The sequence below is a fragment of the Lycium barbarum genome, chromosome 10, assembly GCF_019175385.1.
Source record: "Lycium barbarum isolate Lr01 chromosome 10, ASM1917538v2, whole genome shotgun sequence".
NCBI classification, from domain to species: domain Eukaryota; kingdom Viridiplantae; phylum Streptophyta; class Magnoliopsida; order Solanales; family Solanaceae; genus Lycium; species Lycium barbarum.
The window spans coordinates 91,593,085-91,620,502 of NC_083346.1; the positions used below are offsets into that span (position 1 = coordinate 91,593,085).

Below are 27,418 nucleotides of genomic sequence, written 5' to 3' on the forward strand. Positions count from 1 at the left end.
TATGTTGCAAGTAATATTGACTATATAGCTTGGGTGAGCACTTGTGAAAACTAAGGGCTTGAGAGTAGTTGTGCGAGGTTGGCGCAAGAGTTTGTAAGATTTAATACTTTCGAAATTGTTCTGAGAGATTCGATGGTTGAAGGGGTATTATATGAGGCTACAGGTTTTGCGTCCAAAGTTCAGGGTCGTATCAGATTTGCCTATCGGGTAAAGATTGAGAAATATGAAGATAGCAATCATAAGATATAGTTCTTCGATACTAAGTTGACAGCCTGGTTAGGATTTGGCTTTGGGGGTCCAGGGTGACGGACATGATTGATTTTGCATAAGAAAAGATTAGAATTGGCTGCCACAGATGTGTGGTAGTACTGTGATTGTTTTCAGAAAGTAGGAGTCAGTTCGAGTGACCATTGGGGATATCCAGGGGTTGTGCATTCATTCCAAGTCAGAATTGTTCGATTAAAGCTTGATGGTCCATGCTTATATTTCCAGGAGGACTTATGGGTTCCCAGTAAATCACCTTCACAGATTCGATGAGTTTTAGTTTAGATTTGAGGTATGATAGGTTTACCGAGCTTTATTAGGGTTTTCGAGTAGACTTGATGATATTTTACGGGGTTCAGTTATTCGGACAGATATAATGGTTACATCGGCACTTGATATGTATTTGAGGAGGTACTATGGTTGCGAGAGGTCTTTAGAGTGATTAGTTGGTTTCCTACGGACTTGGCCCAGTGAGGTACTCAGTGGTATGCTTCCAATATTGTGATTTGAAGGTTTAAGAAGACTTGGAACTAGCGAGGTCGGCTATGAGTAAGATCAGTTTGATGGAACTGCTTAAAGTTGCTCTAATAGAGCAAGAATTCTTTCTAGCAAGGGTAAGTCATGGTTTCGGGCTTTTGTTTATGTGTTTCTAAGAAATCGTGGTGAAAAGAATGTCCTTAGAAAGTGTGAAAGGAAGGGTAGCGGAATCAGGGTTTTTTACCGATTTAGAGTGGGCTATGATTGTGTCTATGTCTAAAGGTTTGTCCTATTTTGAGGCATGTTTGTGGGACCTATTGATCACTTTCAGAGGTATGGTTATGTTGAATCAGAGAATTCCGGTAAAAGCGGCTTTTTTATTCGGGGATCGGTTGTGAGAGCATTTTGAGTATAGGAATATGCAAATTGGGTCTTCTAACAAAGTTAGAGGAAGTTTTGACTGATAAAGTGAGCGGGAAGTGATTTTGGCGCACCTCGTGCTGTGAAGGATCCATGTTGTTTTGATTAAGATTCATTGGTTATCGTCAGCTTTCATACTCTCTTTCTTCGTTCGAGGATAAACGATTGTTTAATAGGTATCTGATGTAACGACCCGTTCAGTCGTTATAGCGTTTTTGACCCATTTACCCCGTGACCCTTCCCCGAGCCCTATGAGAACGATTTTGACACGCGGAGATGGGTTGTACGGTTCCCGAAATGATCGGGCGAAGTTTATGATGACAATTATGAAATAGAGCCTTAAAGTGAAAAGTGTTTGACCAATAGTTGACTTATGAGTGAACGGACCTTTTTTCAGAATTCCTTCTTCGGTTCCCGAGGCACCCAAGAGCATTTTGGGTTATTGGTTGGAAGGTTGGTCTTTGGACATTGGGTGTTGTCCCCATCAAATAGACCTCCGTTGCGAATTCTGAGACCACGAGTGAGTCCGTAGAATGTTTTTATATCTGATTGCCTATCTGATTTGTATCTAGGAGGTCTCGGGTGATTATCGAATTTTGTGATTGAGATAGCGAAAACCAGAAGATTTTTGGTGTCCGCTGTAGCGGCACCAGGCGCGCCGTAGCGGACCCGCCACAGTTAGGCTTGGTCCGCTATGGCGGGTCTGTTTTGTTCATGGTGGGTCACCACAGCGGGCTGGGATCCGCTGTGGCGGATGCCCGGTAGTGAGTGAAGGGCCGCTGTAACGGACTTCCTACCGCTATAGCAAATGTCGAGACTAGAATCCTATTAAATTGCCTAGACAAAACCCTATTATTTCCCATTCCTTCACTTCTCTTTCCTAAGCATTTTTTAGGCGAATTGAGGGGATTCTTGGCTGATTCCTCTTCAGGGTAAGTTCCCTAAGCTTGAATTCTTTCATTTACATTCCTTAAGCATGAATCCATGATAGGAAATTCATAGAACTTAAGAAGGAAGACGAGTTTTGATGTTTTCTTTATTATTTGAGTTGTAGTCTTCAAAAATGAGATTTGGTGGTGGAAGTTACTATTCTAAGCATGGAAATTGATGAATTAATGTCTAATAGGCTTGAATGTTCCATTTATGTTGAAGAGGTTGAATGTTGGAAAGTTAGGGTTTAAACCCAAATTGGGTGTTTTCACTTGAATAACAAAATTGACCCATTCTTGAGTTATTTTAGCAATTGATTAGTAGGATTAAACTCCTAGAATGTTGAATTGCATATTTCACCTTTGAAATACCCGTTTTACCCTTGTGGGCTCGTTCCCCCTATTCTCCATAGTTGAATTTAATTCGAAAGATAAGTATAGCAATTTGGGTGTTGTTCTTCCTTATTTATAATATAGAATTCGATTATGAATAAACTTTGCGTATTTTGGAGGGGCTATGAAAGGGAAAAGCAAAGGTGTGATTGTTCGTGGCTCCCGCCCGGCTACCAGGTAGGTTATGGCTTACCTTTCGGTTAGACTTCAATTAGCAAAGCATATGTAGAATTTAGTATTGACGGAGAAAGCATGTTAAGCCTTCGGGTATGAAGTTTGGATGGATATTCTTAGGTTGGTATTGTTGATTGACTATGTGGGCTCGTCGCCATGATTGTTGAGATTGGGTTTGTCCCCCTACTAGATATATGTGATATTCCTAGGACTAACTTATTTGCCCCTCACCCACTTGTTATTTCGTTGTCATATGAAAGAGGAATGTTGTTATTGAGAATTGAAATGTTGATCTGCATATTATAACATGACTTGAGAGTTTTGTGATTGAAGTGTCTAATTGGGGTTGAGGTAGTGTACGGCATACATTCCATACTTTATATGTGATCTTTACCTTTTGTTGGGTATTGGCTTGTTGCCATATTGTGATTGTGAACCAGTATCTATCATTGTTTTGGTTATTATCTTGTAAAGAGGAAGAAATTGACTTATTGGTGATATTGTGATATGTGTCCATGTGTGGCACGATTGGTATTAATTGGTTCTGACTTATTCATGATACAGTGAGATGTGTCCATGTGTGGCATGATTGGCATTGATATACTTTTGTTGACATTGATATCATCCATGCATTCGTACTTATATATTGGGATCGGGTTGCGCGCCACAACACATATATTGAATTGGGTTGCACATTCCGCAACATATATTGGATCGGGTTGCACGTTTCGCAACATATATTGGACCGGGTTGCGCGTTCTGCAACATATATTGGATCGGGCTGTGCGCCACAACAAGTACATGGACTTCGCGGGTCCCCCATGGTCATAACTAGCAGGTGTGGAAATATTCCGCCTGGAGCGTGTATGTATCATTGCATTGCATATGCATTCATATTCACATATTTGTATTGTTGGTTTGGACTTGGTATTTCTGTACTTGTGGTGATATTCGGCGTGGTATTCTTGTACTTGTGGTAATAGTCGGACTTGGTATTTCTGTACTTGTGATGATATTCGGAATTAGTATTCCTATACATACTTGGGAATTGATGGATTCGAGGATTAGAAACTTTCTCCTAGGCTATGACTTGTGGTTACGGAAATCTATTGTGTTTCTTATTACAGTGAGATGATTGGTATTTGCTTAGTAACCATATATGATCGTTTACTTGCCTATTTGTTGATTTCTTTCCTTTATATATCCGAACTACCTGTTGTCGGCCTATGATGCCTACTCAGTACGTGTTGTTTGTACTGATACTACCTTGTTACATTCCTTTTCGGGGTGTAGAGTGTATGATAGGTTCTATTTCTGATCCTCGAGAGTGTTTCCGAGATGGTGTTGTTGGAGACTTAGGGTGAGCTACTGCCAGATCTTCAGCCTGAGTTTCCATTCTTTGTATACTTGTCATCTTCTTCCAGACAGTATTCCTTTAATGTTATGAGCTTTGCATGGCAACATTTAAATAGTTCCTATTATATATTCGGACTTATGGGTTATTTAGTAGCTCTTGTGTTGACTTAGATCAGATGCCTTGGGGAGATGATGTTTTCTGCACTTATTCTCTTTTATTTGATATTGAGATTTATATTATTCTTCTGCATTGATAGATTGTATGTTGGCTAAGGGAAGGGTTCGCCTACCAAGGTGGGAAGTGGTAGGTGCCCGTGCACTTAGTGATTTTGGGTCGTGACAACCACCTGCCGCTGGAGTTGCTCCGGATAATTAGCCCTTGTATTTGCTCTAAACTTTCTATATCAGAATTGTTACTTTTATTTTTGCTTCAGACAACTGCTAACTTTTGCTTAGATTTTATCAAGTTTTGTTTATTCACCCAGTCGGACTATAAGAGCGGCTTGGGTTTGCAACATGGCTACGTCGATTTTTGCGACCGACGGGCATGTTTTTATCCCTTAGAAATATAACTTGTTTTTCGGTTGCATCCTTATGAAATATATGCTTACTTTGCTGCTTAGATTTTGCATAATCATTTCCTTCACTGTAGCTACTTCTATTCCTCAGGCTTTTTTTCCCAGTGGAATATAAAGGCTGGTATGCTAGACAGCAACCAAAGAAGAGAATGTTTAAGAATTTTAGTTTCTTGATGATCTTCTTGACATGTCTACTGACGACCTTGCCAAGTTGTTCCATGCTCGTCCTCGCAGATGGTTCTAGAGAGGTTTAGAGAAGAAGTAATCCATAGGTTTAATTCTACCGTAACTAAATAGGAAGAGTTTATACTACAACTTTGAGAATAGCGGATGCTCTGAATGTCGTTTAATTTGATACTAGCAACTCACTGTAACCCTTTCAAACTTTGTACTTATCTTGGGCTTTTTTGTCGTACCCAACGGGTACCTTTCATTTCTAACTTAATAAACATGACTTTTTCTACTTAATTTACTGTCATGCCCCTCTTTATTATTCTGGAAAATATCTTTTACTCTAATGCAGAACAAAGTAAAGATATGTAAACAATCAAGGCTTACCGGGATGCGTTGCTCCTGAAAACATCTCCACTCTTCCAACTCTTTTTTCCATACTTATCTTGAAAAATTTGCACACGTGCAATACTTTTGTTGAACTTTAAGCAGATAACAAATTTCTCTGTGTTTTTTTTTTTTTTTTTGCTCGAATCATCCTGCTGTCATCTGGACTAAATTCTTCCCAAATTAATAATAACTTCCTCAAGTTTAAATGGTATTGTACTTAATTTCCCTGGGTTCAATTGTCTCTGAACTTGATCCCTTTGGATTTAAATATCTCATAGTTTGATTTCCGTGGGTTTTGTTACCTCTAGATTTGATTTTATCGGGTTTTAAATATCTCCGATTCTGATGATTTTCTCGGGTTTTAATATCTCTGAGTCTGATTTTCTTGGGTTTTAAATACCTCAACATTTGATACATTGGTCGGGAATGAATATTCCGGCCCAATTTTCTTCTTTTTTCCTTTTTTTTCAAAACAATCAAAATAGTGGCATTTTATTAATAGCAAATATTTACAGAAAAATATGGAATCAAAAGAAAGAAGCCCAGAAAAGAAATAAAGACTATAAAGTAAAAGAGCTAACTATGTAACATATGCTAACATTAGCAACAATATTTAATAACTAGAAATCCATATGCCTTGATTTGTATCCATCATGTGACACCTTCAAGTCTCACAGGTGGAATGAATCAAATCTCTTGAAGACGTCTCCAGGCATATATAGATGTAGTTGCTAAGTAGCATTTTTAGTAGTTAGCTTGAAACTTTGAGAACCAATTCTGAAATCTGCTTCAAACTGAAATGCATCCAACTCCTTGAAATGGTGAGCTCCTTACTTGATCATTCAGTATTGCTATATTCTGTATCATGTTGAAGTTCCCACAATGTAGTATCTCCAATTAGAAATAGTAATGTTTCCAACAAACTGAAGTTTTATTAATACCACACACTGGAAACAGAATTATTTCTAGTTTCTATTCCCTATCTTTGTGCTGCACTAGTTGATGTTGTGGTAGCTGCTACTTTGTTTGGCTGAGGACCTGATTCTGAAGTTTGGTACTTGAGCCTTCTCCATATTGATTAGTTTTATGCCTCTTACTGGTATATCTTGAAAATTGTTGTATTTTATTGTATTATACCTGCAAAATCAAAAACTAGGTTAGTAAACTAATCAGACAAGCAGTTTCCTTCTCTCCATATATGCTGCACTTGAACTGCATTTCCTCCTCTCCAGTGCTGAATTCTTCTAACCACGACTGCTATACTCCATGGTACCTCCCATATACCATCTAACACCTTTTTCATTGTTAGGGAATTAGTTTCAATTGTTACAGGCAATAGCTGATGAGTAACACAGTATTCAATCCCCTCCTTGATAGCTAGAGCTTCTGCTATTAAGTTAGTAGTATTTTGTAATCTCTTTGCTGCTGCATATATGATATCTCCTCTATAGTTTCTCATATAAAATGTTGTTGAGCTAGGTCCTGGATTGCCTCTCGATGCTCCATCAGTATTGCACTTGTAGTGACCTGCATTTGGAGGCTTCCACAGTACCTTGTTGAATCTGAGGGGCATTTGAAATTCTTCCAATGCTTTCACCATCAAAGGCCATGTTTTGGGACAATTCTGCAACCAAGGATATCTTTTTTGAAAAAGGAGACGCATGTCTTTGTTGATCTCATGTATAACCTTGGTATATGCCAGTAATCCACCATGTCTTTGTCTATTTCTACTCTTCCAAATTTGCCACATTATCACAGCAGGTGCAGCTTGGTATAAATGCCTTAGTCTTGCAACACATGTAGCATTCCACCATATCAGTATTGTCTGCTTTATTTGGATGAGAGGCTCTATGATACCTGATGCTGAGGTGAAGTATTTCCATATTTTACATGCAAATGGACCTGTAATGAACAGATGATCCATAGTTTCCTGCTGCTTTTGACAACACCAACACCTTGATACAATATTAATCTTCATTTTCATGAGAATATCATCAACAGGCAGTTTTTTGAACCAAACTCTCCACAAAAAGAATGAAATTTTATATGGCACTCCTTTTGTCCAGAGTTTTTCAAAACACTGTGCAGTTGGATCTTTTTGTCTTACACCATCCCATGCACTCTTAACTGAAAATTTACCAGAGCTTGTAATCTTCCACCATGGTTGATCCCTTTCTTCTGTTCTCACAAAGTCTCCCAGTTCCTGTCTAACATGAGTCACAATGTTTTCTGGTAGTAACTCCTGCATTTTTGTAAAACTCCATTGATCACCTTCCATCAATTCTTCCGCTTCTTCAACAAATTGGTTTATTTGCTCATGTGATGGAATGATCTCATGCAATGCTCCAAGCTTTGTCCAATTATCAAACCATACTGATGCAGAACCATCCTTAGTTTCCTACCAAATATTGTGTTCCATTTCATCCCTAGCTTCAAGCATCATTTTCAAAGTTTGTGATCCACCTTTCCATTGCACAGCAGTTGGTCTAAACTTCCCACAATACTTATTCCACATGAAATTTGACCACAAAGTATTTCTTATTATGAATCTCCACCATAATATAACAAATAAAGCTTTTGAGAAATCAAATAATGATTTGAATCCTACTCCTCCTTCTTGCCTTGGAAAACACAGATTTTCCCATTTAGACCAGTGTTTGCTTTTCCCTTCTTCCTTAATTTGTCAAAAGAACTTATTGAACAGCTTGTGCAAATCATGAATAACACATTTTGGGGGAATCATTGCAGATAGTAAGTATATTGGTATGTTTTGTAAGACACTGTTGATCAAAACAACTTTACCTCCAAAGGATAACATCTTTCCTTTCCATGCTTGAAGCTTATCCCCTACTTTTGTGATCATCTCCTTATAAAATAACTTTTGTCTTCTTGCATGAAACATGGGACAACCTAAATAGATGAAAGGGAATTCTTTTCTTTAAAAACCTGTCGCTTGCTGAACCTCTTGAAAAATCTGAGTTGCTACCTTCTTATGCATATAGAATGCACTCTTATCAGCATTTACTTTCTAACCTGATATCTTTTCATACTCCTGGAGAACTTTCATTACCATCTGTAGTGATTGTTTTTCAGCAAAGACAAAAATTATTGTGTCATCTGCATATGACAAGTGATTTAACTTAGAACTCCATTTAGGCATCCCATATCTATTGAACATGTCATTATCAAACGAAGAGTTAAGAGCAGCTGACAGAACCTCTGCAACCAAAATAAATAAAGCTGGTGACAATGGATCTCCTTGTTTGACTCCTCTTGTAGAATGGAAAAAACCATGTGATTGACCATTAATCAGTACTGAGTAACAATTATTGGCTATTATTCTCCAAATCATATCCATATAACCTTCTGCAAACCCCATTTTTCGCAACACCTGCTTAGGTAACTCCAAGAAACTCTATCATATGCCTTTGCCATATCAAGTTTGATGATCACATTAGCTGGTTTGTCTCTTTTTCTAATTTCAGTCATCAGCTCTTGAGTTAACAAGACATTCTCAATTATGTTCCTTCATTTAACAAAGCAGACTGATTGTTTGATATCAAAGAAGGCAACATACATTCAAGCTTATTATACAGCAGTCTAGAGATTACCTTGTTAATGAAGTTACTAATACTGATTAGTCTCAGGTCTGCAAAAGTGTTAATAGTGGATTTCTTAGGTAGTAAGACTAAATTTGTATGAGTGATAGACTTTGGAAGTGTTTGTCCCTCATAAAAATCCTTAACCACATTATAGACATCAGCTCTACTATATCCCAACACTTTTGATAGAAAATTCCAGAAAATCAATTTGGACCACAAGCACTATCTCCTGATAGTGCAAAACTGCATTTTTAATCTCCTCCAATGATAGTATGGCACAACGGGTAGCATTTTGTTCATCTGAGATCCTCCTTGGTACATGCTCCAATAAGCTCAAATCTGTAGAGGTTTGTTCTCGAGTGAATTGATCTTTATAAAAGGCAATTGCCTCAGCAGCAACCAGTTCAGTTTCCTCTAACCATTCACCATCTGCATTCTGAATTCTGGTTACTTGAAGTCTCTTCCTTCTTCTTTTTACTAAACTATGAAAATATCTAGTAGTTCTATCACCTTCTGAATGCCAGATTTTTGCTTCCAAAATTCCTCTTCAAAATGCAAATATTTTTTGAATTCTGCTTGTGCTCTTTGCAACACTATTCTATTTTCCTCAGATGGATCCTCTTCAAACAGTTGTTCTTTAATCTTGACTATATCTTCTCTTATTGTAAGTTGCTTGAATACATCTCCAAATGTTTCTCTACTCCAAGCTGATAAAGCAGTTTTCAAATTCTTCATCTTCAACTTGAAAGTAATGAAAGAATCCCCTACATATTCAGTTTTCCAATGTTGCTCCACTATTTGCATAAAGGTCTCATGTTCTAACCAAAACTTCAAGAATCTGAATTGCTTATGATATTCTTGGCTTTGATCACTTGCTGATAGAAGTAGTGGTGCATGTTCAGATCTAGTTCTAGATAAATGCTCCATACTCATGTTTCCTAGCCAATCCTGGAATTGTTGATTGACCAAAATTCTGTCCAACCTCTTAAAGATGCAATCATGACCAGCTCTGCCATTCCACCAAGTGAACGGACTCCCTCTGAATTCCACTTCTGATAGCTCACATGAATTCACACAAAAAGCAAAATCCTCATATTCAGCTGGATAGACAGGAAGTCCACCTATTTTTTCTTCCTCATTCATGATAACATTAAAGTATCCCCCAATTAGCCATGGCAAGTTGTTGTGATTTGCCAAATTGTATATATCATCCCATAGTTGTAGCCTTTCTGCAGCATCACACTTTACATAAACTAAGGTATTGATGAAAGATTTACCATTATTCTGCAGGCATAGTTTAATGGTAATTTGTTGCTCGGTATCCATCAAAATTTCAACATCAACCCCATCATTCACAAAATACCAGATCTTTCCATTGCAGTTGTGACCAGTTGTATTCATGTTTAGTCTCCTTCTATACTTGCCTATTTGTCTTGAATTTTGAAAAGGCTCCATTAACGCTATCAAAACAAACTTATGATGTTTGTTTAACATTTGCACTCTATGGAAGGCCTTTTAAGTATTTACTCTTTTATGTTCCAAATGAAAGCTTTCAACGTCATCAGGAACTAAACTTAGAACTTGTTCCCTTCTTTGATAGAGTCCTGGTGGAATAAACTCTAGTAACTTCAGTAACCTTGCTCTTTTTCCCTTTCCTGTTACCCTTGTGCTCATGATTAGGAGTTACATCTGCCTGCTTACTGATTTCTTCCATGTGCTTTTCCATATCTTCCTCTTCTACTAACTCCAATTCTGCTCCCTGAACTTTATCTCCTTTTGCAATATTGTTGTCCCCCATACTATTCAAATCATGAGAAACCAAGCCATGTAGTTCTTTGTTTGGTGAAGACTTCTTAGACACTGCAAGAGCCTTATTACTTTTCTTTAACACTAATGCAGTTGAATGTTGAGTGTTTTGGGGCTTATTAGGATAGAAACCAATGTGATCTCCTTTTTCATCTCCAACTACAATATTTGGCTTGTCACCTACCTGGGGATTTGTTTCTCCATTGATAATTTCCAATTTAATGGAATCTTCTTGTGCTTCCTTCTGGACTTCAGTTATTGCAACCTCCTCACCTGGTATTCTGACCACTACACTTGGTTTCTCACCTGCCTAAGGATTTGTTTCTCCTTTGGTATGTTCCGATTGAATGGAATCTTCTTGTGATTTTGTTTGACCTTCTGTCATTGAAACCTCATCATCTGGTTGTTGCATTTTGACTTCTACACCATTGTCATCAATTTTGTGATCACAGGCTTCAACTTCTTGTCCCTCTTCACAAGACATATGAATAACTTGTGATTCTATTTTTTTTTTTGCATGCTGAGTATTTGTATTGTGTGAGTTCTCCCTTGTGTGCTACTCTCCAAATTGTTAAACTCTTTTAAGATTTCTTGGTTATTTGTGCCATCTGTAGCCATATCTACTATTTGAACATCATCTTCAGCTGGATTCTGCTCTTCATGTGCATCAACAATACTTTTCATTTGAATATCATCCTCAGACTTTCCTTCAACCACTGTCTTGACCATAACATGATCACTCTTTGTAGCATTATTCTGTACTTCCCCTTCATCCATGTGATCAGCTTCTTTTTTATATGCCACCACTTCTCCATTCTAAGTTTTCATTACTTCATTGTTTGCAACAGTCATTCTCCCATTGTTTGCATTTACTAACTCTCCAGTATTGATACATTCATTCAACTTCTCAATTACATGACCGGTATCTATAATCTGCCTTTCCATCTGACAGTTTGAATATTCAGTATCATCTTCTTTCTGCATCATCTCTCCATCTTCTTCAATATTGGCTAAGACATAAAATTTATTTTGACTCTCTATGACTGCATCCTGCACATTTTGCACTCCCTGCAGTTCTGTTTGAACCACTGCTCCAATTTTTAAGGATTTCTCCATCACTTCCTCCCTTCTTTGATTTGAATCACCTTTGTACCTTGTCTCACCTGGATAAGTTACCACCTTCCCACCGGACAATATTTTTGGTACAAATTGCTGCACCACTCTTCCTCTATATCTCCTGTAATGATTGTGTCTTTGATGAGTAACTATCCTTTGCTCCTCATTATGTTGCTTTGGTTCCCATATCTTCTGCTTGATCTCAACTGATGTATCCACTAGTGTTTCTGCATTTACATCCTTCTCCAATTCTGGATGCAATATTCTACATTCTTCATTTGCATGGCCTTGTAATCATAATGAATCTTCATTAACGTCCCTAACTTCTTTTGAATCTTCATCTTCAATCTCCATCATTACAAACTTCAGAAAATCTAATAGCAATCCACTTGAACCTTTACCCTTTCACAATTTGGCCTTGTCTTATTAACAATGGCCAAATCAAGTTGCAATGGTTTTCCAACAGCAAATGCAAGTGTAAACAAGGACTCATTCACAAAGAATGTGGGCAACAAATTTACAAAAGAGATCCAGGCCATAACAGTAGTAGTCTCCTCCTCTATTTTGAACTTGGAATCATAAATAACAGGTCTCATTTGATATGTAGAACCATCTTTTGATTTTAACCAAAAGACAGACTTTGATGACAATGAAATAATATCCTCCATCAATGAACATCTTATTAACACATACCTGTTTCTGAAAACCCCTAAGGAATTCCATCAACATATGTGATCTTTTTCTGAGGGATATGATCACATTGAATCTGGAAAAACGAGACTTGCATGTTTAGGACAGTTTGTGTATAATTTGTCGTGGGGATAGGGTTAGTGTTTTGTAGAGGTTGGATTGTACTGGATGAAGACGAAGCAGGTGCATGTGTATTAGGTAAAGAGGGGAATTGGGTTTGTGATGAGAGTGTTAGAAGCTGGCCAGCCATCGTTGACGGCTGACCAGCGGTAGTGGCAGCCATGGTGGCTACATTAGTTTAGGGTTTGCATAGAGTAGGGGAGTTTGATTGAAGTACAGTTCACTTCAAACTCAATCTTTTTGGTCCCGGCTCAATTTTCCATTCATGAACAATGCCTTATAATTGTGCTGATGAATTAGATGTCTCCAATTCATTTGGGCATTACTTGCTTTAGGTGCAAACTTATAATTTTGTATATAATTCAAGTATGCATAACTCTCAATCAAAGTTTTTGCTTGAAAATTCTATTTGACTAATTTAATTCTCTTTTTGTTGTAAATCAAGCTTTTGAGAAATAAATTCATAATGATTGTACAAACTTTGATTAACAAGCTTAGTGCCTGGCCAACATTCCCCAGCTCTTACAACATACAATTTTAATGTTGTTGCTACAGCTCTTGAATCCTAGGCTTCTTGCGGCCGCTTTTCTTGTACGCTCTTTGAGATCAATACTGACTTTTCATCCAGAGTAACACGGGTGTTACTGACTCATTAAAAACCTTGCCGAAAAAACCCTTTCTTTATTTTCAGGGATAAAAACCGGACGAAAAGGAAAAAGAGTGCAACATGTGTTCTCTAAGTCCTTTAGATAACCTTGTGATCTTCCCTTTCCTCCGGACTCAATTTTTGCTGGGAACCCTCCCGGACCTAATCCTTGCTGGGAATTGATACCTCTCTGCTCCTGTAATAAATATTGAAATTTTCTTAGAAAAAATCGTGCGAATAATTAGAAAGTTACCTCAAACTACTTCGGCCTGCAACTATTTGGCACAAATTCCTTCCCTGTGGCTTTTTCCGACTAAACAACCCTTCACTTATATCCTTTGCTCACTTTTTTTTACTGCTGCACCTATGCCTCTACCGGACATTCCACTCACAAAAACTTCTCGCCGGGATGTGCTTCACTCCCTCCGGAGTTTGGAATTCCAATCGCTTGAGTCAAACTGAGATTACAGTGTTTGTATCCTGAATCCAAGGTTTTCCAATACAACCTTAAAATCTATGCATCCATCTACTACTCAAAATTTTGTATTCCTTTCTCCGCCTCCGGTGACTACCACCAATTCTACAACTCCAGGTTTGACTAAGTCAATGGTTCCATTCTTAGGTAGTTCAGTTTCTCCCATTGCTGCCAACTGTTCTATGACTCCCCACTGAATAATGTTCACCGCACTTCTAGGAACAACTGCCACTCCGAAAACTACACAATTATTAATCAAAGCAGAGACCACCTGATCATTGGGATTAGGTGAAATTTATTTTATACTTCCGCTCCCTATTGATAACACTTCCTTCCACTTAAGTTACAGAGTTTTTTATCTGAGAACACCTGCCGCTTTATTTTTTCCAACCGGAGATATTTCTTCCTATAAAATCCCTGTTTTGCCTAAATGGGACCAAGCACAACAATTGATATTATCTTTAAGAAATTTAATAAAATTAGACTTGAGCTCCGGGGCTAATCCGATGCCCAGGTGTACCTTCTTTTCCGGCTGATGACCAAAAAGAACAATTTGCTCCCATTCTGTAACTTCTTCGATTTGCTCGTGATCATCAATTATAATTTTTATAACATGACGTGGTTTAGAACTCTTGCTTGACTAAGACCCTATTCTTTCTGTAGTTTTCTTTGGCCCTGTCACTCAAGAACTCTCGTAAGTGACCGTCCTTTCAACAACCTTGCTACCTCGTCCCTGCGGTATCGACAGTCATCCGTTCGATGCCCATGGGTTCCATGATAGTCATAAAACAATCTGATGTCTCTCTGGCTTAGATCCGACCTCATTGGTCTGGGTCGTTTCACGCCATCGATCTTATTTATCGCCGCAACCAATCCCACCAAATCAATATTAAAGTTGTACTCTGAAAATCTTGGATTTTCTGTTCTGCTTGTCACAGAATCAACTGTTGTTGTCTTGGGCTGCAGTCCTCGTCTATTTTGACCTGAATCACCCTTCCTATCAGAAACGGGTCTTTCATACTGATTATTCCGATTTCGTTCTGGCCTTGAGCGAGGCCTTTCCTGCTGACTATACGACTGATATCTATCTTTACCAAATATGGAATTGTAATCAGCATTCCTTCTTGGCCTGTTGTAGTTTCGACTTCGGCCAGTTGATCCAGCCGGCAATCCGAACTAGTCATCTTCCACCCGGATTTTTGATTCAGACCTATTATGAACATCTGCCTATGTTGTAGCAGGAAATTCTAACAGGTTTTCTTTTAATTTCAACAAGGCACTAGAAGTTTTACGTTTCAATCCTTTGGCAAATGCCTCTACTGCGCATTCGTCCGGAACAGCCGGCAGTAACATTTGTTCCTTTTGGAATCTTATAACGAATTCACGAAGCAATTCCTCATCGCCTTGGGAAATTTTAAATATATCCGCTTTCCTTGTTGACACCTTATTTGATCCATCATGTGCTTTGATAAAGGCATCCGCGAGCATCTCAAAAGAATGGATTGAATGCTCTAGAAACAACGAGTACCAACTCATTGCCCATTTGGACAATGTTTTACCAAATTTCTTGATCAAAATGGGCTCAACTTCATTTGGCAGCATATCATTTCCTTTAATGGCACATGTGTACCAGGTCACATTCTCTTGAGGATCTGTGGTCCCATCATATTTGGGCAAATTCGGTATTTTGAACCACTTTGGGATTAATTTAGGTGATGCGCTCGGCGGGTATGGCAACTGCACGTATCTTTTTGAGTCTGGTCCCTACAGTACCGGTGGAGCTCCTGGAATTTGATCTATCCGAGAATTGAACGCTTTAAATGCTTTTTCATTCTGATCCAACTGGCTATTTAATTCTTCCTCATTTTTCTCCAATTGACTAGAAAGAGCCTCTAGGTACTGCATAACGTTAGGTGTCGCTGCATTGCTATGGGTATCACCATTGCCTTCTCTGTATTATGCAACTGCATTGGGTGGATTAACTCTAGTATTATTTCTCCCTGCTCCAAGTCTGCAATAGCTTTTTGCTGCTTTTCCAATAAGTCCAGTATTTTTGCTATCCCCCGATCCGACTTCGCAACCACTTCTTCTTCATGATTATCATTAGGGATCAAATTATCTCCAGTGTTCTTGGATCCACGAGGTGAAATCGGGGCCTGATCGTTCCTCGCCCTGTCCTCTCCAGCTGCCGGATTTCTTTCCTAATCATCCGAGTTGTTCAACACTCCATCAACTTGGTTTCCAATGTTTGTCATTTTCAAAATTTACCTGGTGACTGATATTTAGAAGTGATAACTAGAAAAATTAGAGCAACAAAATAATATCACTATCATCCTTAGCCCCACGGTGGGCGCCAAACTGTTTACCCTAAAAAAGGAACAGTTCAATTTGTTTATGGTTTAAAAGATAGGTGATTTGATTTGTTATGAATAGTGAATAAATAACCTATGAAAATTATAGAAATCAATTGAATAAAATCAATATGGAACAAAAAAGCAGTAATGAAATAATTAAGCCTAGGTTTCTTTGATCCTTAGAATGAATTCTCTGTTGGGAATCCTTCCGATGGAACAATAATGAGCTCTGGTCTTGCAAAGTACTCCGGTGCAAAAAAGAATGACTAAGTAAACAAATTGGTAAGACTGAGCTATGTAAATGAGTGTAAGTAATTTATATTAGTAAGTGTTATTCGATGATGCTTTCAAGGGCTGATAGGCTCCTTTTATAGTACAGATATACCAACACTTAAGCTATGATTAAATTCTAACAATGAATAATAATGGGTAATAAATGTTGCTTTAATTCTGAACCGTAACTCTTGCTTCGAATCTGGACCGGTCACACAACCATTATTCTTTCATTAATGACCCGGAATACTTGCCTCGGTGGGCTTGCTCCGAATGTATCCGGGGTTCTCATTCTAATAAAATGAAACAACTATAAATGTTACACCTTCAATTACCACGTGGTCCACTACCATCCTGCCATGTGTTGAGCTATATCTTGTCGTCTTTGGGCAAAGAAAAGGTGGAAGCCACTCTACGGGGCATGTTTGCAAGTGAGTTTATAGAAGGTCTTACTTCCAATGACCATAACCCCTTTATTAATTTGGAATTTGGGAAAACTTACTTGATGAAAGTTGTAGCCCTTTGAAATATCTTTCCAACGGTATATTATGGGTCTTGAACGGAGCTGTCTACAAAACGTTACGCCCATTTTACTGAAGTCTATTCGCTGAAAATTCTGACTGCGTTACGGTGGACGTTACGGGCCGTAACACGGAGCCGTAACGTCCCAAAAATTTCCAGAACTCACCGGAAATTTCACCAAGTGACGGTGCCAAGTTACGGGCCGTAACACGTGTTACGGGGCGTCATTTGGAGCCATAACTTGGTTCGTTAAGTACGTTTCGGGTCACCTGACTTCGAGAGGCCATAACCCTATCATTGATTGGGAATTTGGGAAAACTCAAACAACAAAAGTTGTAGATAATTGAAATACCTTTCCAACCATAGGCCGTGGGCCTACAGTTCACATCAGGATAGGGAGATATGGACGTTTTAAGACAGAAAGGTCAGGATTAAGTCCAACCCGATTTCAAGTCGGGTCAGACCCATTTCCCCTTGATATTTAAGGGAAATGTTAACCCTAGCAGTCTCATTTCATCCTATTTTCAGATTTTAGAGAGAGATAGAGGGAAAGAGAGGAGAGTTAGAGAGAGAAAGTAGAGAATTAATCAAGTTGAAGGCCCCGAATCCCAAGGCTCGTGAAGGATAAAGTGTAGTACAAGTTGTTACCGTCATTCTAAGCTAAAAATCGAATTTGGGGGATGTTGTTTTCGTGGTGGTTGCTCCTAAAAGGTAATGTTTCTACTCCCTAATCATTTATAGTTGTGAATTGAGGAATTCTTGGGAGAATAATAAATGGGTTTGATAAAGAGAATTATATGAACTATGCTAGAGTTATTGGATTGTTGACTTGGGATTGTTGTATTCATATGGGTGATGAAGAATGATGTTAGTTACATCTAATTGAGATTGTAGATTCAGCTAGAAATAATAGAGTGGGGATTGGGTGAATAAAACACCATTAATGAAGGTTGTGGAGCTTCATGCCCACCAAGTGTTTGATAAAATGCTTAGATGACCAAAGCATGAATATTATTGCTAATATAGAATCTCTTTGACTTGTATTGATATAGATCAAATTTGAAAGGGGTGACGAACATTGTATTACGCTCAAAGGCTGGAATTAAGGTATGTGAGGCTAACTATCTACGTTAGGGAATATTCATGATTCTCCCTACGCCTCATTCTTCATACTTGTTAGTAATTTGATTCAGAATATAGTTTAGCCCTAGTTTCATGATATGATATAGAACTGTAATCTTCTAGGGTTGCAGTTACAGAATTCGTCCATGGTTGTCACTTTGAACATCATGAACTCAACACGTAATCTTTATAGACTTATGCATTATTATCACATGAGTCTCAGTCAGTGTATAACCAGTTATTTGCATGAGTCCCATAATCAGAAACAGTTATCATGCTATCAGCTATAGCCAGTCTCAGTCTTATAAATTGTTAATGTTGAACACCTGTATCTGTATTTTTGGGCCCTAGGCCACAGTTTATGCATACGTATTGCTTGGGCCTGAGGCCACAGTTTTTGTGCACATTATTTGGGCCCTATGCCACATTTACATTTACAGTTTTACAGGTGATTCTTCATCCAGAACAGGGAGTACTTCAGCTTCTTGCTTTCCAGTTTAGTTCAGTTTCAGTTTCAGTTTCAGTTACAGTATTTTATTGCTTCAGTTGCTTTACATACCAGTACAATTCAAATGTACCGATGTCCCTTTCTATTGCTTGGGGGCCTGCATCTCGCGATGCGGGTAACGACATACAGGTTGACGATCCAGCTACTTAGGAGTGTTCGTATCAGCTACTGCGGTGAGCCCCAGTTTCCTTCGGGGCGATATCAGTCATGCAGTTCTCACAGCTTTCTAGACAATTGCCTTTTTGTATTCATTAAAGGCTTCATAGACACAGTTCAGACAGTCAGATATTTATTGTGTTAGCCTTGTTGGTAGTTGTTCAGCTGTCTTGGTTTAAGCCATGTTGGCTACGTTCAAATATTTCAGATTGTCTAAGTATTTCCGCATTATGATTTCAGTCAGACCTTTAGTATATCAGCATGTGTTTAGTTATTTCCACATTCAGTTATGTTTTTGATATCACATGTTGATTCAGCCAGCCAGTTGGTTCGCTCGGTCACATGCAGTCAGGCACCGGGTGCCGTGTTACATCCAGTCCCAGGTTCGGGGCGTGACAAAGCTTGGTATCAGAGCCTAGGTTCAAGTGTCTTAGGGAGTCTATGAAGCCGTGTCCAGTAGGGTCTCTTTTATATGTGTGAGGGCCTCGCACATATAAACAGTTGACCACCAAGACATTCAGGATTTGTTTCACTTCTTTCATACTCTAGATCGTGCAAGATAGAGTAATGCTTTTAGGAATTCTTCTAACTCGTGCGAATTATGTATTTCAGACATGGCTCCAAAAAGGAAGTACAACAAGAAAAATACGGCCACTGGCCAGAGGGCTACCGTTGACGCAGCAACAGGGTAGACACTCAGGCCCAGGCAGCCGCCACAGCTAATGTCGCTACTACGCCTCCCAATACTTCGGATGCGGATGTTAGAGGAGCTATTCAGCTGCTCACTCAAATTTTGGCAAATCAGGCCCAGCGATAGGAAACGGCCCCTAGCTCAGGTGCTAGTAGTGGGTCAAACAGTTCTAGGACTCAGGAGTTTATGTGGATGAAGCCGCTAGTGTTCACAGGGTCAAAGAAGGAGGAAGACCCACAGAATTTCATTGATGGACTCCAGAAAATATTTCGTGTGATGCATGCCACTGATACAGAGGCAACAGAACTCAGAGCTTTCCAGCTGCAAGATGTGGCCCATATTTGGTATGAGACACGGGAATAGTCCCGAGGGGAGGATGCACCTTCTGCTACTTGGGACGAATTTGCAGACGCTTTTATTGAACATTTCATACCAATTGAGGTTAGAGAAGCCAAGGCTATAGAGTTTGAGAATCTAAGGCAAAAGGACATGACTGTTCAGGACTACTACCTCAAGTTCGTGTCATTGTCCAGACATGACCCTCACATGGTTCCTGATATGAGAGCCGTGGTTAGAAGATTTGTACTTGGGATTAAACCCGAGTTGCACAGGGATGCCAACACAGTTGCTCAGAATGACAAGATGACTATTTCCAAGATACTGGCATTCATGCAAGGTAATGAGACAAGAATGAAGGAAGAAGAAGCCCTGCAGAGGCAAAAAGATAGAGAGTTCAGCAAGAGGGCTAAGTCTGCTGGTAATTTCAGTCATGGAGGATCTCAAGGTGATGGCAACCGTCAGTTTTTTAAGAATAGGTCATCAAGACCTGCTCTCTCAACAGCTAGTGCTCCATTTCAGAGGTCCAAGTTTAACCAGAAAGGCCAGAACTTCGGAACGGCAGGCTCACATTCACAGGCCAGCGTGACCAACCGTGGTTTTCAACACCCTACTTGCAACACTTGTGGTAAGAGACATTCAGGAGTATACCGTTCGGGCATGGATGGTTGTTTTGGGTGTGGTCAGCCGGGTCATTTTCTGCGGGATTGTCCGTCCGCAAGACGGAATACCGGAGGTAACAGTAATGTAGCTCAGTCCACAAATTCAGCAGCTCCCCGAAATTCCCAAGCCCAGCAGGGGCGCGGAGCAGCAAAGCCCGGTAATACGGGCGGTGGTCAGAATCGTCTGTATGCACTGTCAGGTCGCCAGGATACAGAGGCTCGTGGAGATGTTGTCACAGGTATGCTAACCGTCTTCACCTTCGATGTATTCGCTCTTATGGACCCAGGATCCACTCTCTCTTATGTAACCCCATATATTGCTAAGAAATTTAGGATAAAACCCAAAAAGTTGCAAGAACCTTTCGAAGTATCCACACCGATTGGGGAATCAGTTATAGCTAGGCGTATCTATAGGGGTTGTCCAGTGTTAATCTACCATCGCAGCACCATAGCAGACTTAATAGAATTGGAGATGGTAGATTTTGACGTAATTATGGGTATGGATTGGTTAGCTTCATGTTATGCCACAGTATGTTGTAAAACCAAGGTGGTAAGATTCGAGTTTCCTAATGAGCCAGTCATAGAATGGGAGGGAAATTCAGTAGTACCCAGGGGTAGATTCATTTCTTACCTAAAAGCCAGAAAAATGATTTCCAAAGGTTATATCTACCACCTAGTTCGAGTCAAGGATTCAGATGCCCAAACTCCAACTCTTTAGTCCGTCCCAGTTGTAAATGAATTTCTAGAGGTCTTCCCCGAAGATCTTCCAGGAGTCCCTCCTGATAGGGAGATTGAATTTGGAATTGATCTACTTCCCGATACTCAGCCGATATCTATTCCGCCATACAGAATGGCTCCAGCAGAGTTGAAAGAGTTAAAAGCCCAGTTGAAAGATCTTCTTGATAAGGGTTTTATTAGGCCAGTGTTTCACCCTGGGGTGCGCCGGTCTTATTTGTCCGAAAAAATGATGGTTCCTTACGTATGTGTATAGACTACCGTCAGCCGAACAAGGTCACCATTAAGAACAGGTACCCTCTTCCTAGAATAGATGACTTATTTGACCAACTGCAGGGCGCCCAATGCTATTCCAAGATTGATCTCAGAACAGGCTATCATCAGTTAAAGGTTAAGGAAGTTGATATTCTGAAGACCGCTTTCAGAACCCGTTATGGCCATTTTGAATTTCTTGTTATGTCATTTCCAGCTGCTTTCATGGATCTTATGAACAGAGTTTTCAAGCCTTATCTCGACTTATTCGTTATTGTCCTCATTGATGATATTTTGGTGTATTCCCGTAATGAGGTTGATCATGCAGAACATCTCAGAATAGTGTTGCAGACTCTTAAAGATCGTGAACTTTTTGCAAAATTCTCAAAGTGTGAGTTTAGGCTTAAGTCAGTGGCATTCTTAGGCCATGTGATCTCAGGTGAAGGTGTTAAAGTTGATTCTCAGAAGATTGATGCCGTAAGGAGTTGGCCCAGACCCACCTCAGCTTCTGATATAAGAAGTTTCTTGGGTCTGGCAGGCTATTATCGACGATTCGTAGAAGGATTTTCTTCTATCTCTGCTCCGTTGACCAAGTTGACTCGGAAGAAAGTTAAGTTCCAATGGTCAGATACTTGTGAGCGAAGCTTTGAAGAGTTGAAGAAGAGATTGACTTCTGCTCCAGTTTTGACGTTGCCAGAGGGAACTGAAGGGTTCGTGGTTTATTGTGATGCTTCGGGAGTTGGTCTCGGATGTGTCTTAATGCAGCACGGTAAGGTTGTAGCTTATGCATCTCGTCAGCTCAAGGTTCACGAAAAGAATTATCCGACTCATGACTTAGAGTTGGCAGCTGTAGTTTTTGCACTTAAGATATATGGAGTGCATGTTGATATTTTCACAGATCATAAAAGCCTGCAGTATATCTTCAAGCAAAGGGAGCTGAATCTTAGGCAAAGGAGATGGCTCGAATTGCTTAAGGATTATGATGTGGATATTCTTTATCATCTGGGGAAAGCGAATGTTGTAGCTGATGCTCTTAGTCGGCATTCCATGGGAAGTTTAGCCCACGTGAACGTGGATAAGAGAGTTATGACAAAGGAACTTCACCGTTTGGCCAATCTTGGAGTTCGACTTTTGGACTCCGAGAATGGTGGTGTGGTTGTTCAGAATAGTGCTCTTTCCTCTTTAGTCGTGGAAGTCAAGGAGAAACAGTTTAATGATCCCTACTTGTTGCAGCTGAAAGAGGGGATTCACAAGCATAAGACGACGGCTTTCGAACAGGTGGGGGATGATGGTACCTTGAGGTACCGAGGTAGATTGTTTGTTCCAGATATAGATGGGCTCAGAGAGCGAATCATGTCAGAAGCTCACAATTCCAGGTATTCTATTCACCCAGGTTCCACTAAGATGTATCATGATCTTAAGGAGATTTACTGGTGGAACGATATGAAGAAGAATGTGGCAGATTTTGTAGCTAAATGTTCAAATTGTCGGCAAGTGAAAGCTGAACACCAGAGGCCTGGTGGCTTGACTCAGAATATTGATATTCCTGTCTGGAAATGGGAAATGATCAATATGGATTTTGTATCAGGTTTACCTCGTTCAGCTAGGAGACGTGACTCTATTTGGGTGATCGTTGACCGGCTTACTAAGTCGGCGCACTTTTTACCAGTCAAGACCACAGATTCAGCAGAAGATTATGCCAAACTGTATGTTAATGAAATTGTCCGATTGCATGGGACCCCAGTGTCCATTATTTCATATCGTGGTGCTCAGTTTACGGCGAACTTCTGGAAATCCTTTCAGAAAGGATTAGGTACCAAGGTGAACCTCAGCACAGCTTTTCATCCACAAACAGATGGCCAAGCAGAGCGTACTATTCAAACCCTTGAGGACATGTTGAGAGCATTTGTCTTGGATTTCAAAGGTAATTGGGATGATCACTTGCCTCTCATTGAGTTTTCTTATAATAACAGTTATCATGCTAGTATTGGGATGGCACCATTTGAAGCTCTGTATGGGCGAAGGTGCAGATCACCAATTGGTTGGTTCGAAGTAGGTGAAGCAGAGTTGTTAGGACCAGATTTGGTTTATCAGGCTATGGAGAAAGTCAAGTTAATACAGGAGCATTTGAAAACGGCTCAGAGTCGCTAGAAGTCTTACACAGATGTGAGGCGAAGGGACTTAGAATTTTTCGTTGATGATTGGGTGTTCCTTAAAGTCTAACCCATGAAGGGTGTTGTGAGATTTGGCAAGAAAGGGAAGCTCAGTCACAGATATATTGGACCTTACAGAATTCTGCGAAAGGTTGGTCTAGTAGCTTATGAACTTGAGTTGCCACAAGATTTGGCTGTTGTGCACCCAGTGTTTCATGTATCTATGTTGAGGAAGTGTGTAGGAGACCCATCGTTGGTTGTTCCTGCTAATACTATAACAGTTAAGGATGGCCTCACCTATGAGGAGATCCCCGTAGCCATTCTTGATCGTCAAGTTCGCAAGTTGAGAACTAAGGAAGTAGCCTCAGTGAAAGTCCTGTGGAGGAGTTAGAAAGTTGAGGAAGCTACATGGGAAGCTGAGGAGGATATTAAATCCATGTACCCGCACTTGTTTCAGCCCGCAGAGGAGATTTATGATGAAGCACCAAGATTTTGAGGTATGTAAGCTTTCTTTTCATGCTTTTGGTCGTGTGTGGACAATTTATAGTGCTATTGTGATGTAGCCCTGTGAGGCAATGATATTATGGGTTGTTGTGACAGGTTGGTAGTGCCTTATTACAGGGAAAACTCCGGCGAAATTTTTGTAGAATCCCGAATGTTTATCATTCGAGGACGAATGATCCCAAGGGGGAGATATTGTAACACCTCGTAGCTTCGGGCGAAAGTTTGACTCATAAGATGATAATATAATGGAACCAATATAAGGGTTATAGGAAGTGTTTTGAAAACCAATTAAGTCATAAGAAATGTCTTTGGGCAAAGAAAAGGTGGAAGCCACTCTACGGGGCATGTTTGCAAGTGAGTTTATAGAAGGTCTTACTTCCAACGACCATAACCCCTTTATTAATTTGGAATTTGGGCAAACTTCCTTGATGAAAGTTGTATCCCTTTGAAATATATTTCCAACGGTATATTATGGGTCTTGAACGGATCTGTGTACAAAACGTTATGCCCATTTTACTGAAGTCTGTTCGCTGGAAATTCTGACTGCGTTACGGTGGACGTTACGGGCGTAACACGTGTTACGGGCCGTAACACGGAGCCGTAACATCCCAAATATTTCCAGACCTCACCGGAAATTTTCACCAAGTGACGGTTCCAAGTTACAGGCCGTAACACGTGTTACGGGGCGTCATTTGGAGCCGTAACTTGGTCCGTTAAGTACGTTTCGGGTCACCTGACTTCGAGAGGCCATAACCCTATCATTTATTGGGAATTTGGGAAACCTCAAAGAACTAAAGTTGTAGATAATTGAAATATCTTTCCAACCATACGTCGTGGGCCTACAGGTGACATCGGGATAGGGAGATATGGACGTTTTAAGATAGAAAGGTCAGGACTAAGTCCAACCTGATTTCAAGTCGGGTCAGACCCATTTCCCCTTGATATTTAAGGGAAATGTTAACCCTAGCAGCCTCATTTCATCATATTTTCAGATTTTAGAGAGAGAGAGAGGGAAAGAGAGGAGAGTTAGAGAGAGAAAGTAGAGAATTAATCAAGTTGAAGGCCCCGAATCCCAAGGCTCGTGAAGGATAAAGTGTAGTACAAGTTGTTACCGTCGTTCTAAGCTAAAAATCGAATTTGGGGGATGTTTTTTTCGTGGTGGTTGCTCCTAAAAGGTAATGTTTCTACTCCCTAATCATTTATAGTTGTGAATTGAGGAATTCTTGGGAGAATAATAAATGGGTTTGATAAAGAGAATTATATGAACTATGCTAGAGTTATTGGATTGTTGACTTGGGATTGTTGTATTCATATGGGTGATGAAGAATGATGTTAGTTACATCTAATTGAGATTGTAGATTCAGCTAGAAATAATAGAGTGGGGATTGGGTGAAGAAAACACCATTAATGAAGGTTGTGGAGCTTCATGCCCACCAAGTGTTTGATAAAATGCTTAGATGACCAAAGCATGAATATTATTGCTAATATAGAATCTCTTTGACTTGTATTGATATAGATCAAATTTGAAAGGGGTGACGAACATTGTATTACGCTCAAAGGCTGGAATTAAGGTATGTGAGGCTAACTATCTACGTTAGGGAATATTCATGATTCTCCCTACGCCTCATTCTTCATACTTGTTAGTAATTTGATTCAGAATATAGTTTAGCCCTAGTTTCATGATATGATATAGAACTGTAATCTTCTAGGGTTGCAGTTACAGAATTCATTCATGGTTGTCACTTTGAACATCATGAACTCAACACGTAATCTTTATAGACTTATGCATTATTATCACATGAGTCTCAGTCAGTGTATAACCAGTTATTTGCATGAGTCCCATAATCAGAAACAGTTATCATGCTATCAGCTATAGCCAGTCTCAGTCTTATAAATTGTTAATGTTGAACACCTGTATCTGTATTTTTGGGCCCTAGGCCACAGTTTATGCATACGTATTGCTTGGGCCTGAGGCCACAATTTTTGTGCACATTATTTGGGCCCTAGGCCACAGTTACATTTACAGTTTTACAGGTGATTCTTCATCCAGAACAGGGAGTACTTCAGCTTCTTGCTTTCCAGTTTAGTTCAGTTTCAGTTTCAGTTACAGTATTTTATTGCTTCAGTTGCTTTACATACCAGTACAATTCAAATGTACCGATGTCCCTTTCTATTGCTTGGGGGCCTGCATCTCGCGATGCAGGTAACGACATACAGGTTGACGATCCAGCTACTTAGGAGTGTTCGTATCAGCTACTGCGGTGAGCCCCAGTTTCTTTCGGGGCGATATCAGTCATGCAGTTCTCACAGCTTTCTAGACAATTACCTTTTTGTATTCATTAAAGGCTTCATAGACACAGTTCAGACAGCCAGATATTTATTGTGTTAGCCTTGTTGGCAGTTGTCTTGGTTTAAGCCATGTTGGCTACGTTCAAATATTTCAGATTGTCTAAGTATTTCCGCATTATGATTTCAGTCAGACCTTTAGTATATCAGCATGTGTTTAGTTATTTCCACATTCAGTTATGTTTTTGATATCACATGTTGATTCAGCCAGCCAGTTGGTTCGCTCGGTCACATGCAGTCAGTCACCGGGTGCTGTGTTACGTCCAGGCCCAGGTTCGAGACGTGACATCTTGATTTTCATTGGCTCATCAAGACTTGGATGGATTGAAATGAGGTACTCAAAATAGGGTCCATTTTGACATAATCGTGCCCATCCATAGTTGATTTGAGAGAAACTATTCTCAATTTGTTGATTGTCCCTCATCAATTTGGGATTTGATTTCTAGGGCTTTTGGGGTTCTATATAAAGAACACCTATTTCACATTATTAAGGCACCGAACATCAGATATTCACTAAGAAGAACTCGAATTTATCAAGTTTTGGCTTTGTGCTTTGAGACTTTGAAATTTTTTTGAGTTAAGTAAAATTTTAATTTGTCTTTGCTTTGTTGGTGTGGCTGAGTGTGGATAAGCAAGAAGTCTTCAAGTCCTTGCTTGACTAAGGCTGCGCCTAGAAAAGGTAATTTTCTTCCTTTTAGTTTTCTCTTAGTTTGCTCCTTGCATTTAGTTTTTGTTTGCTTTCTGTTAACTTTTAATTATTGTTATAGTGGCTATGCTTTGGTTTTTGTTTCTTTGTAGTTAATTAGTTAGTAATTTAGCATTGCCTTAGTCATGTTTAGTTGTTGGGATCCTGTTATAGCTTAGTAATATCATGATTGACCTTATCTACTATTTTTCTTAGTTTGAAGTGTTATTGCTGATAGAAGTTCTTGTTTAGTTATGCTTATGTGCTATTTGAACCATGCTGCCTTATTTTAGAATAATATCTATCACTTTGTTTTATGAGAGTTTTGTTATAAATTATGGATTAAGTATTTTAGATCATGTCTCTTTGTCTGTATCAATAAAGAATGTTGCTAGTAAGGAAGATTTCATTCATTTGTTAAAAGTTTACTGTTGATGGCCCTTGAGAATGTCAAAATAAGGTTTAGTTTAGTTTGCAGCTTTAACTTAAATATATCCTATCTATTATAAGTA

At 39.5% G+C, this 27,418-nt stretch overlaps 3 protein-coding genes across 3 annotated transcripts; all 3 read right to left on the reverse strand.

Moving 5' to 3' along the window:
• Window positions 1-6,317: 6,317 nt before the first annotated feature.
• LOC132613117 (uncharacterized) lies at window positions 6,318-8,531 on the reverse strand. The gene is made up of 2 exons (XM_060327168.1): window positions 8,186-8,531; window positions 6,318-7,525 (listed from the first exon to the last, which is right to left on the reverse strand). The coding sequence occupies exons 1-2, from the start codon at window positions 8,529-8,531 to the stop codon at window positions 6,318-6,320; spliced, it is 1,554 nt and encodes a 517-aa protein (XP_060183151.1).
• A 389-nt stretch (window positions 8,532-8,920) lies between these two features.
• LOC132613118 (uncharacterized) lies at window positions 8,921-10,155 on the reverse strand. Its single transcript, XM_060327169.1, has 2 exons — window positions 9,265-10,155; window positions 8,921-9,166 (listed from the first exon to the last, which is right to left on the reverse strand). Exons 1-2 carry the CDS (start codon window positions 10,153-10,155, stop codon window positions 8,921-8,923), a joined length of 1,137 nt encoding a protein of 378 aa, XP_060183152.1.
• A 4,130-nt stretch (window positions 10,156-14,285) lies between these two features.
• Window positions 14,286-15,209, reverse strand: LOC132613119 (uncharacterized). The gene is made up of 2 exons (XM_060327170.1): window positions 14,860-15,209; window positions 14,286-14,736 (listed from the first exon to the last, which is right to left on the reverse strand). Exons 1-2 carry the CDS (start codon window positions 15,207-15,209, stop codon window positions 14,286-14,288), a joined length of 801 nt encoding a protein of 266 aa, XP_060183153.1.
• Window positions 15,210-27,418: the final 12,209 nt, after the last annotated feature.